This window comes from Melopsittacus undulatus, chromosome 10 (assembly GCF_012275295.1).
Source record: "Melopsittacus undulatus isolate bMelUnd1 chromosome 10, bMelUnd1.mat.Z, whole genome shotgun sequence".
Taxonomy (NCBI): domain Eukaryota; kingdom Metazoa; phylum Chordata; class Aves; order Psittaciformes; family Psittaculidae; genus Melopsittacus; species Melopsittacus undulatus.
Window position 1 is genome coordinate 5,592,247 of NC_047536.1, and position 12,987 is coordinate 5,605,233.

The window sequence follows — 12,987 nt, forward strand, 5'->3', positions numbered from 1 at the left end:
GACACTCCCAAACTCAAAAGACATTGTTGGCATTTCAGTACCACACATTATCTCAAGATCCAGAAGGCTTCCAAGTCCAAACTGCCTATATCCTGGGAAAGGATCTTGGGCAGGAACAGTCAGTGCCTTTTCTGCTTCATGCTTTATTCTGATCACCCCCCACTCCCCAGTCTGGGACATGTGTTCTTCAGACAAACATGTCACCTCCTATCACCGCCTTCCTATATGGCCCATGGTCTTCCCAAGGATTCCCAATTCAGGCAAGTTTTTTCCGTTGCTCGAGATCACCCTTCATTTCGTGAGGTGCTAAGGCCCTGCTCAAGGCCACTGCCACATTAACCTCCCTGACATGCTTCTGTTCTCTTCCCCAGCTCAGGGCTGATTCCAGCATATGTGGACCCTTGCAAACAATGAGAGCACTTTAAAAAAAAAAAAACCCACACCAACTGTATGATACAGAGTGTGTGCAGGACACAAAAAGTGATGACAGAACAGCTCTATGTTGCACTGGAATTAATTTCATGCTGAGCTAGAACCACCCAAATATTGACAACCCCCCAGTGCAATAAATTATATTGGTTCTATAGGACAACTTGGATCTAGGGGATAGTTATGGAGAAGTTGTGTTTGGTTTCCCTTTGTAAGAGTGTGGCTGCTGATGGATCAAACATCAAAGCGAGTCAGTATGTGTTATGGGCCTTCACTATTTGGGAGCATGAAACCATAACTATTGCCACCAGTGAGAGCACCAAAGAAACTATGCAGCTGGTATCACTTTGCTCTTCAGACCCTCTGTAGCTGACCCTTCATGTTCTGTTATCCCAGATGGAACTGATCCACACCCGGGAGCTCTTACACCTCTGAAATGTTACACAAGTATTTGTAGAGATGGAGTCAGTATAGCTCTGATAGAAGTGGGAACTGATTTTCTTCTTGGAAAGAACAACCCAAATTATCATGAGCACAGAAGAATATTACAATGGTACCTAATACAGAGGAGAATTTGCAGGGCTTATAAAAGAAGATTTCTGGTTCTTTCCTTAGGCTATCAATGCTGATGACACAAATATTGAAAGACTAGCCAAACAGACCAGTTTCACTTCCCCAGCCAGGAAGAGAAATGTACAGCATGATTTCAGGGGGAAGAGGAGAGGGGGAATAAAATACAAAAGGAAACACGCTGCTTCTAACACCGGAGTAAAATACAAAAAGAAATATATTGTTACTGACAGCTACCATGGATCCGAGTCTTCTGTCTGAGCAATTTATTCTACTGAGTTACAATACCCTTCCAAAACAACATAAAAAGTTTGCAACACCTGCACTAATTTCATTATGAAACGGGTGAAGGAATTTAACTGGAAAAAAATCCAGCACAGGTAGTGAAACTCCTGAAATCCCAAATATCACCTGTCGTCATTTTTCCTGCAGAAGAGAATCAGGGGTTGCCTTCTAGGGAACATCTTTCACTTCTCAATCCTGCAGAAACAGCAGGTCCTCGCCAAACAGGTCGCAGAGACCCATTACAAGCTGCCTGGAATAGCGTAAATCACCAGCCCAGCACCCCAGCCCTCACGACCCGCGGGGTGAACCCGGCTCAAAGCGGCAACTGCCTAGAAGGCACACGGGCGAAAAGGGTGACAGGGGACAAGGGGAGCAAGGGAATGGGCAAGAGGCGAAAAGGGAAGGAAAGGAGCGCCACTGACCGTCTGCAGCAGAGCGGGCACATCCGGCTGCATCTCCTTAGCTGCGGAACCGGCCGGCAGAGGAAAGTTGGGGCTGAAAACCATCAGGTCGCTCTTGCCCCCACCGTCCGCCACACACACGCTTCGGCTCTGGCGCTGCGAGTACGACCAGCTCCCCACTTCGCTGGCGCACACGAGAGTGGTCGGACCGGGACACGACAGCACCGCCGAACGCGGCGACCACCGCGACGCCCCGTACAGCACCACCGCCAGCAGGAACAAGCTCGACACCACGCAGATGGCCACCACCAGCCACACGTTCGTCGTCGTCCCCGAAGCCGATGAGCCGCCTTCCGTGGCCGATAGCGCCACTTTCCACGAACCCGAGCCCGCGGCCGCCAGAGACGCCTCGGCGCTCTCCACCAGCGACACGCTGAGCGTGGCCGTAGCAGAGCGCGCAGGCTCGCCGTGGTCCCGCACCACGATGACCAGGCGCTGCCGTGGGCCGTCCGCCTCCTCCAGCGCCCGAGCCGTGCTCACCTCGCCGCTGTAAAGCCCCACGCGGAACGGGCCCTTGCCCCGCGGCTCCCACAGCTCGTAGCGCAGCCACGCGTTGTAGCCCGAGTCCGCGTCCACCGCGCGGATCTTCGCCACCACCTGCCCCGCCGGAGACCCCCACGACGCCCACGCCCACAGCGCCGCTGACTCCGCACCCGACGCCGCCGAGCTCGCGGCGCCGGCGCCCGGCCCGCCCCCGGCAGGCGGCAGCAGCACCGGCGCGTTGTCGTTCTCGTCCAGCACGAAGAGCTGCACCGTGGCGTTGCCGCACAGCGCCGGCTCCCCCGCGTCCACCGCACGCACCTCGAACTGCAGCACCTGCAGCTCCTCGTAGTCCAGCGGCTGCAGCGCCCACACACGCCCGCTCTCCGCGTCCACCGACACGTAGCTCGATGCCGGACGCCACCCGCCGCCCGACACCGACGACCCGCCCCCGCTCTCCGCCACCGAGTAGCTCACGCGCCCGTTGCCCCCCTCGTCCGGGTCCCGCGCCCACAGCCGCGTCAGCTCCGCGCCCGCCGCGTTGTTCTCCCGCACCAGCACCGTGTACACGGCCTGAGAGAACGCCGGCGCGTTGTCGTTCACGTCCGACACCGGCACACGCAGAGCGCGGCTGGCGCGCAGCGGCGGCGCCCCGCCGTCCTCCGCCCGCACCTCCACCTCGTACTCAGACACCCGCTCCCGGTCCAGCGCCTCCCGCAGCACCAGCGAGTACGAGCCCGAGAACGTCGACACCAGACCGAAAGGAGCCGGCGGCCACACCGTGCAGCGCACGCGCCCGTTCTCCCCCGAGTCTCGGTCCGACACGCTCAGCAGAGCCACCACCGTCCCCACCGCCGCGTCCTCTGGTATCGGCACCGACAGCGACGTCACCAACACTTCTGGCGCGTTGTCATTCACGTCTAACACCTCCACCACCACTCTGCAGTGTCCCGACAGCGGAGGCGTCCCTTTATCTCTCGCTTCAATGCGAAAATCAAACACATTGACTTCTTCAAAGTCCAGGCCGCTCGTTAGAAGTATGTCTCCCGTCCTCGTATTGACAGTAATCACATCTTTTCCACTAAGTGGAAGGAAGTTTGCCACAGTGTAGGTTATCTCACTGTTTATTCCCTCATCCGGATCGGTAGCGTTGACCCGCGCCACCAGCGTACCCTCTGCAGCGCTCTCCTGCAGCTGCACTTTATACACAGTCTGGTCAAACTGGGGAGCGTTGTCGTTAGCATCCAGCACCGAGATCACAAGCTCCATAGTGCCAGTCAGCGGCGGACGGCCCCCATCAGTCGCCGTCAGCACCAGATGGTGAATCGGCATCGTCTCGCGGTCCAGAGGTTTCGTTAAAACAAGATCGGGTATACTATTTTGTTCATTCGATTTATGTAAATCCAAAGATAAATGCTCGGTCGGGCTGAGGCTATACGAGAGCTGAGCGTTGGCTCCGACATCTGCATCCGACGCGCCCTCCAGCGGGAAACGAGACCCCGGCAGCGACGATTCCGCGATGCTGAGGTTTTTCCGTGCGGCAGGGAACACCGGGGCGTTGTCGTTGATGTCGGTGACCTCCAGCTCCACATGGAAGACGCGCAGCGGCCGCTCCACCAGCACCTCCAGCCGCAGCGAGCACGGCGCGCTCTTCCCGCACAGCTCCTCCCGGTCCAGCCGCGAGCTCACCACCAGCGCCCCGCTCGCCCCGCTCACCTCCACGCTCGCCCGCCGGCCCTGCGACACCAGCCGCAGCCGCCGCGCCTCCGGCTCGCCCGCCTCCAGGCCCAGGTCCTGCGCCAGCCGGCCCACCACCGTGCCGGCCTTGGCTTCCTCCGGCACCGAGTACCGCACCTGCCCGCCGACCAGAGCCCAGGCCATCTGCAGCACCAGCACTCGCAACAAGGCACCACCACACAGGCCCATCTCCCTTGCCATCGCAGCCTCTGGCACCGGCCCGGGCCCCGCTCGGCTCCCCGGCGCAGCCCGGATGCACCTGCTCTCCTGCTCGGCCCGCGCCGCCCCGCCGCGCTCACAGCCGGGCTCTACGCCGCTCGCACCGGGGCGGAGCCGTCGACACGCCGTTTCTGAGCCTGCAGCGACACCGTGTGCTGCTCCAACGCCTCACACGCTCCTCGACACCGCTCAACCCTGCGGACCCTGGCTGCTTCATTCTCGCTCGCCTCTTCACCCTTTTCATTCGTTCTCTTTTTTCTTCCTTATTCCGTGTTCTTTGCTTGCACGCATTCCTTTCGTTTCTTCTTTCTCTTTCATCACCTCATTTTTTAATCTTTCTATTCTCACTAAAATTCTCAGGTTTTCACCGTTTCCTTATTCCTTTTCTTTTTCCCACACTACTTTTTTTCTTGACTATTTTTTTTCTTTTTTTATTCTATCTTCTTTTTTTAATCTTTTTCTTCTGTCAATTCTCCGTTTCGTTTCTTGTCCTACCCTGCTTTTTATGCCCCTTTGCCTTCTTTTCCCACCTTTCTCTTTCCTTTATCCCTGATCACAGCTCCCAGTTGCCTCCGGCTCTGCGGCAGATACCGTCAAACCAGGACCTATCCTCACTGAGAGGGCGGCAGCTCCCGGTCGCGGTGCTTTGCCCTCGGGCGGGGCTTCTACTAACCACCTCCGCTCCGTGACGTCATCTCTAACGTCTCTTCTCCTATTCTTCCTTTCTTTCTTCTTTTGTTTCTTCCTCTTTCCATCCCTTCTTCCCCTCTTCCCTTTCTCACTGCTTTTCTGCCTTCTTGTTTTGTGCTTCCTTCCTCGCTAGCTTCCTTTCCTTCTGCTATTCTTTTTAACTCACTTTTTCTCTGTCTTCTCCTTATGGTCTCCTCGTCTCACGTGTGTACCTTTCCTTCTCCTCCTCTTGCTTCTTTGACTCTTTCTTTCTCCTCCTCTTCTGTTTGTTTGATTGAGTCAGTCTTTGACTGTCCACGACCAGAAGTGACTTCGGTGAGGGCATATTATCACCTCTTGGCACTTCCTTTCTCACCTTCCTTTTTCCTTTCCTTCCTAATTTCCTTCTACTAGTCTCTCTTTATTTCTCTCTTCGTCTCCTTTTTCCTTCTTTTATCTTCTCTTTCCTTCTCTTCCTTTGATCATGTTTTCTTCTTCTCCTCTTCCACTTTCATCCTTGTCCCTTCTGTTGTTTTCTTCCTTTATCAAGATATTTTCCCAAAGTCCACAAAATGCTCAAAATAAAGATGAACATGGCCTCTGCAGGAGCTCTTACTTCTCTAACTCCACCTTCTCCATGCTCACTAGGAAGCACCATCATGACCTTCGGCAAGAGTTCTCATTTGTCTTCAATACCATCTTCCATTTCTCTGGTCACAGAAGACCCTTCCTGCTTTTCTTCTGTTAATGTATATCCAGTCTCCCTCTCTTCAGGATGAAGGCCATGCTCTTTAGCCACCAGTCTTCTTAAGGAACCAGCAAACAGAGCAAGGCAAACACATGGCAAAGAAGAGACCTGCCACAGCACAAAGGAAACCACCAACCTTGGTAACAAAAGCCCCAAGCACCAGGTACTGGGACCTCTACTGAAACACGTTCTAAAGACTCTAAACTATGCAGGGGTAACTCTCATTCAGAACTCAAGCCGTCACAGCCCAGCAAGGCAACACTCCCCAAAGGCTCTAAAAGCTCATGGGAACCACAGCACACAAGTACTCCCTATGTACCTCGAAGAACCGCCATTCTTCCAGCCTCATCTGCCACCTCCAAAATAAATGTGGAGATCTCGATCCTTTTTTCAGGCACACATGCTCTGCCAGAACAACACAGCAAGAACCTTCATTCCCAGCACCTTATTCCCCATGAAATACCTCTCACTCACCAGCATGATCCACTCATCACACAGCCTAACAGAAGCCACCAAGGTAACACCACAGCATTTTCACTGAGAACATCCCCTCAATGACCAATGTATCCACTCCAAGGAATGCACCAAGGTCCCTCCCCCTACTGTCCTTAATTCTACCTGCTCAACCTCTGCAACGCAGCAGCAGGAAGGGAACGAGGACAGGCAGTGGTGCTTTCTTCTCTAAACCTACAAGCATTTCCATCCAGGCATCATTCAGTTAACCCAACAGAAAGAAACCACAACTGAATGACAACAGAAGTACATCAGCCTCTCACACACATCCTCTATAATAACTGACTTACCTCTAGAGTCACTGCTGTAGACTTCAGAAAAGGAAACACTTTCAGGACAGCAGAACGGCTTTTGAGAGACTTTGTCCGTTAACATGAGCTGCCCTTTGGGGGGATGCTGGACAGAAAAAAATACTCATGTTCTCCAAAAGCTGTAAAAACGCTGGACACTATATGGTGCTCCCTCAGGCACCTCTACCAAAGGGGAAGAAGGAGCTGGTGACATTTTCCTAACAACATCCTCAGCTCAGGAGAGGAGAAAAACCCTCTCACACACTCATGAATATTGCCCAAAAATCTGTCACCTCGCAGCTGCCAAAATTCAGCATCTCCATCTCATCCCCTGTTTCCAACACACTGACAGTGTGGGAGAAAAAATAAAGAATGGGTGGGCATCTTCACTAGAGACAAGAGCAGAAAACAGAAGGCACCCATGCCACTCTGCTGCAACAGCTGGTTTGCTGACATCTTGATTGCAAAGACCACTTTTTCCCCTCCCTCACTAGGCTAACACCAGAAACACGACAAAAATGTTGAAAAGATTCTGTTTGATCAACCGTGTTTCATGTCAAAACCAAATGATTAAAGGCATGTACAGCAGTTACCTTCGAAAGCAGTAATGTCATAAGGAGCACCAGGCTACAATGAATTTCTGGAGGCCTTGAGAGCATGCCAGGAGAGTAGCCTGTGCACCAGGCCTCTTCTCAATCTTGTCTGTAGGCATACTCAAACCCGTGCCATGGGAAATGTGATCTCCACAGCTAAGCAGACATTCTCCATTCCTTTCCCAATTATATAGACTGCATTCTTCTCAGCATCTCCATTTCCTTAAGGCAACACTCTTCTCCAGTCAAGGTCATGCTCCTCATGATGCAGACTCAGGCCATTCTCAGTGCCATCACTGCCACAGCACACAGACATTGCTCCACCACAAAAACATGACCCAGCTCTAAACCTGTCCCAGATGATGACCCAGGTCTTTGCATGTTCTCACCTTCCCTCATCAGGCAGTAGCACCACAGGGCACTGTGCCTTGTGGGAGATATTCACACATTCAAAAGACATTGTTAGTATTTCAGTACCACACTGTGTCTCAAGATCCAAAAGTTCTCCAACTCCAGACACACTGGGAGCCTGTAAAAGGATCCTGGATAGAAACAGTCTGTGCCCCCTCCTGCTTCATGCTTTATTCTGGTCATCCCCCACTCCCCAGTCTGAAATGTGTTCTCCAGATAAGCATGTTGTCTCCTATTATTGCCTTACTACAAGGCCCATGGACTTCCCAAGTATTTTTGGTTCAAGCAAGTCTTCCCACTGCTCAAGATCACCTTTCATGTTATGAGGTGTTAAGGGCCTAGTTCACAGGGCCAGTGCCATGCTCAACTCCCTAACTTAACACTGTTCTATTCCCCAAATCAAGGCTCACACCAGGATTTGTGGACCCTTCCAAACAATGAGCACTCTAAAAATCACCCATATCAATTGTATCGGAGCAATCCCAGGCACAGCTACAGGTTGGGCAAAAAGGAAATTCAGTGCAGCCCTGCGGAGAAGGACTTAGGGGTATTGGTCGATGAGAAAATGAACATGAACCAGCATCAGTGTGTGCTTACAGCCCAGAAAGCCAACTGTATCCTGGGCTGCATCAAAAGAAGCTTGACCAGCAGGTTGAAGGAGGTGATCCTGCCCCTCTACTCTGCTCTTGTGAGACCCCACCTGGAGTATTGTGTGCAGTTCTGGTACCCTCAACATAAAAAGGACATGGAACTGTTGGAACAAGTCCAGAGGAGGCCATGAGGATGATCAGGGGACTGGAGCACCTCCCATATGAAGACAGGCTGAGAAAGTTGGGGCTGTTCAGCCTGGAGAAGAGAAGGCTGCATGGAGACCTCTTAGCAGCCTTCCAGTATCTGAAGGGGGCCTACAGAGATGCTGGGGAGGGACTCTTCTTTAGGGACTGTAGTGATAGGACAAGGGGTAACAGGTTGAAACTTAAACAGCAGAGGTTTAGATTGGCTATAAGGAAGAAATTCTTTACTGTTAGGGTGGTGAGGTACTGGAATGGATTGCCCAAGGAGGTTGTGAATGCTCCATCCCTGGCAGTGTTCAAGGCCAGGCTGGATGAAGCCTTGGGTGATATGGTTTAGTGTGAGGTGTCCCTGCCCATGGCAGGGGGGTTGGAACTAGATGATCTTAAGGTCCTTTCCAACCCTAACTATTCTATGATTCTATAATACAGACTATGTGCAGTGCACTTTACACATTCAAAAGATGATGACAGAAGAGCTCTAAATTCCAATGGCTTTGATTTTATGAGGTTCTCAGGTCCACTACCACATTCACATCCCTGACATGCCACTGTTCTCTTCCCAAATCAAAGCTCACTCCAGTATTTCTGGACCCTTCCAAACAATGAGAGCACTTTAAAAGACCATACCAGTTGTATCACACAGGCTGTGTGTGGTGCACACTACATGTTCAAAAACTGGTGTCAGAGCAGCTCTAAATTTGTAATAGCATTAATTTCATTCTGTTGCAGCAGAACCCAAATGCTGACAAGATTATATGGGTAACAGATTATATGGCTTCTGTAGGACAATCTGGATTTACGGATATGTTATTGGGGGAGGCTCAGTTTGCTTTCTAGTTTCGTGAGGGTGTGGCTGCTGAAGCAAATACCGAAAGAACATCAAAGCTATCCAGTGCATGTCTCGCCATTTCACTGGTCAGAAGCACAAATTCACAGCTGTTGCCATCAACAAGAGCCCTATAACAAAGGCACAGCCAGGTATCACTGCATTCAGCAGACTCTCTGTATTTGACTCTTCATGCTCCATTATCCCAGAAACTGATCCATACCTGGGAGTTCTGTTACACCTCTGAAATGTTACACATATATATATTTGTAGAGGTAGTGTCACAATAACACTAACGGTAATGGTCATTGATTTCCTTTTGTGAGAGAACAAGTCGAATGCTGACGAGCATGGCACTGCAATGGATGACACAAAAGTAAAGAAGTTTATAGTCTCTTTAAGTACAAGGTTTCCTGGTCTTCCCTGAGGCTGTCAATTCTGATTATACAAATCTACAGCAAGATTCAGGGTTGCAGAATTACAACAAGAAATTTGCCATTTCTGACACCCATGCTGGATCAAAGTCCTCTGCCTGAACACCTTATGCTACTGATAGAGTTACAACATCCTTGCAAAAGAGCATAGGAAAAACTCTACAACGTATTCCCTATTTTTATGATGAGTATGGCAGAAGAACAGAAATGGAGAATATTCACCTCAGACAGAGAAACCCCTGATATCCCAAGTATAATCAGGTAATATCTCTCCTGCAGTGGAGAATCAGAGAAGACAAGAACAGAGTTTCTGATAAAAAAAAAAAACAAAAAAAAAACAAAAAAACAAAACCCACATATCACCAGGAATTTACTGCAAGAGGAGAACAACTCAACCCTGTAGCAGCAAAGATGAGCTGAGGACCACAATTGCTGCAGTGTGTGGCCACACTTAACCCTTCATCAAATGAGCAATAACTGCGGTGCACATTTCAGCATGCGGAGGCAGATCCCAAGGTGCCCAGGGGAGACTCAAGCACCCGTCCAGCATCTACAGGTCTCGGCCACGGGGACTGAGCCAGCTGCATGCCCAGGAAGAGGAAAAGAGAGAAATGGGGCAAGGTCTGTCAAGGAAGAAGAAAGAGGCGAGGAAGAAATGAAGGGAGAGAGGAAGCGCCACTGACCGTCTGCAGCACAGCGGGCACATCCGAATGCGTCTCCTTCGCCGCGGAACCGGCCGGCGGAGGAAAGTTGGGGCTGAAAACCATCAGGTCGCTCTTGCCCGCACTATCCGCCACACACACGCTTCGGCTCTGGCGCTGCGAGTACGACCAGCTCCCCACTTCGCTGGCGCACACGAGCGTGGTCGGACCGGGACACGACAGCACCGCCGAACGCGGAGACCACCGCGACGCCCCATACAGCACCAGCGCCAGCAGGAACAAGCTCGACACCACGCAGATGGCCACCACCAGCCACACGTTCGTCGTCGTCGCCGATGCTGAGGATGATGCACCGCCCTCCGCCGACCGCAGCCCCGTCCCCGACGAGCCCGAGACCGACAGCACCGCCTCGGCGCCCTCCACTAGCGACACGCTGAGTGTGGCCGTGGCAGAGCGCGCAGGCTCGCCGTGGTCCCGCACCACGATGACCAGGCGCTGCCGTGGGCCGTCCGCCTCCTCCAGCGCCCGAGCCGTGCTCACCTCGCCGCTGTAAAGCCCCACGCGGAAACGGGCCCTTGCCCCGCGGCCTCCCACAGCTCGTAGCGCAGCCACGCGTTGTAGCCCGAGTCCGCGTCCACCGCGCGGATCTTCGCCACCACCTGCCCCGCCGGAGACCCCCACGACGCCCACGCCCACAGCGCCGCTGACTCCGCACCCGACGCCGCCGAGCTCGCGGCGCCGGCGCCCGGCCCGCCCCCGGCAGGCGGCAGCAGCACCGGCGCGTTGTCGTTCTCGTCCAGCACGAAGAACTGCACCGTGGCGTTGCCGCACAGCGCCGGCTCCCCCGCGTCCACCGCACGCACCTCGAACTGCAGCACCTGCAGCTCCTCGTAGTCCAGCGGCTGCAGCGCCCACACACGCCCGCTCTCCGCGTCCACCGACACGTAGCTCGACGCCGGACGCCACCCGCCGCCCGACACCGACGACCCGCCCCCGCTCTCCGCCACCGAGTAGCTCACGCGCCCGTTGCCCCCCTCGTCCGGGTCCCGCGCCCACAGCCGCGTCAGCTCCGCGCCCGCCGCGTTGTTCTCCCGCACCAGCACCGTGTACACGGCCTGAGAGAACGCCGGCGCGTTGTCGTTCACGTCCGACACCGGCACACGCAGAGCGCGGCTGGCGCGCAGCGGCGGCGCCCCGCCGTCCTCCGCCCGCACCTCCACCTCGTACTCAGACACCCGCTCCCGGTCCAGCGCCTCCCGCAGCACCAGCGAGTACGAGCCCGAGAACGTCGACACCAGACCGAACGGCGCCGGCGGCCACACCGTGCAGTGCACGCGCCCGTTCTCCCCCGAGTCTCGGTCCGACACGCTCAGCAGAGCCACCACCGTCCCCACTGCCGCGTCCTCTGGCACCGGCACCGACAGTGACGTCACCCACACCTCCGGTGCGTTGTCGTTCACGTCCAACACCTCCACCACCACCTTACAGTGACCCGACAGCGGGGGAGTCCCCTGATCTCTGGCTTTAATGGGCAGCTCATACAAAGCAACTGACTCAAAGTCCAGGGCGCCTGTCAGTTTGATCTCACCAGTCTTCCCATCGACGATGAACGCAGGTGACTCTGAGGGAGGAACAACAGTATCCATTTCATAAATCACTTCCCGATTATTTCCCTCGTCTGGATCAGTGGCATTAAGCCGCATCACCAGCGTCCCCTCCAAGGCGTCCTCGGGCAAAACTACGAAGTACACCGACTGGTTGAACTGCGGTGCGTTATCGTTGGCGTCCAGCACCGAGATAAGCAGCTCCACAGTGCCCGTCAGCGGCGGACGGCCCCCATCAGTCGCTGTCAGCGCCAGATGGTGAATCGGCATCGTCTCGCGGTCCAGAGGTTTCGTGAGCACCAGAAACAAGGATTTACTGCGCGAGTTACTGTTTTCTTCCTCTACTCTGAAATGCTCGCTCGGGCTGAGAATATACGAGAGCTGAGCGTTGGCTCCGACATCTGCATCCGACGCGCCCTCCAACGGGAAACGAGACCCCGGGAGAGACAATTCCGCGATGCTGAGGTTTTTCCGTGCGGCAGGGAACACCGGGGCGTTGTCATTGATGTCGGTGACCTCCAGCTCCACATGGAAGACGCGCAGCGGCCGCTCCACCAGCACCTCCAGCCGCAGCGAGCACGGCGCGCTCTTCCCGCACAGCTCCTCCCGGTCCAGCCGCGAGCTCACCACCAGCGCCCCGCTCGCCCCGCTCACCTCCACGCTCGCCCGCCGGCCCTGCGACACCAGCCGCAGCCGCCGCGCCTCCGGCTCGCCCGCCTCCAGGCCCAGGTCCTGCGCCAGCCGGCCCACCACCGTGCCGGCCTTGGCTTCCTCCGGCACCGAGTACCGCACCTGCCCGCCGACCAGAGCCCAGAACACCTGCAGCACCAGCACCCGCAGCAAGGCAGGCCCACACACGCCGCTCATTTCCGCTGGAGACAGCCGTCCAGGCCCGCACGGGTCCCCGGCGCCGCCCGGATTCACCGGCTCTCTTGTTCGGCCCTCACCGCCCCCCCCCTCGCTCACAGCCGGGTTCTCCGCCGCTCGCACCGGGGCGGAGTTGCCGACACGCTGTTTCTGAGCCTACAGCGACACCGTGTGCTGCTCTAGCGCTTCACACGCTTCCCGACACCGCCCAATCCTCCGGACCCGGGTTGCCCGTTGTCGCTCGCCTCTTCATCCTCTTCGTTCGTTCTCTTTTTTCTTTCTTATTTCTTGTTCTTTGCTTGCACACATTCCTTTCTTTCCTTCCTCCTCCTTCTTTGTTTCTTTCTTTTTATTTTATTTTTTATTTATTTTCTTTCATTTTCTTTTCATTCTTT

General features: G+C 54.7%; 2 protein-coding genes across 3 annotated transcripts in view; both read right to left on the reverse strand.

Annotated features, from left to right (window-relative positions):
- Nucleotides 1–4,459, reverse strand: part of LOC101878671 (protocadherin alpha-C2) — a 132,701-nt gene extending 128,242 nt beyond the window's left edge. For both annotated transcript variants that reach the window (XM_034066918.1, XM_034066917.1), the window contains exon 1: nt 1,707–4,459. In XM_034066918.1, coding sequence (XP_033922809.1) covers nt 1,707–4,163 — 2,457 coding nt within the window. In that variant the 5' untranslated portion in view covers nt 4,164–4,459. The remainder of the gene's footprint in view (nt 1–1,706) is intronic.
- Nucleotides 4,460–10,225: 5,766 nt separating this feature from the next.
- LOC117436733 (protocadherin alpha-8-like) lies at nt 10,226–12,685 on the reverse strand. Its single transcript, XM_034066916.1, is given in 3 exon segments — nt 10,226–10,463; nt 10,465–10,688; nt 10,691–12,685. Coding segments are annotated over 3 exon segments (2,364 nt in total). The 5' UTR covers nt 12,593–12,685.
- Between the last annotated feature and the right edge of the window lie 302 nt (nt 12,686–12,987).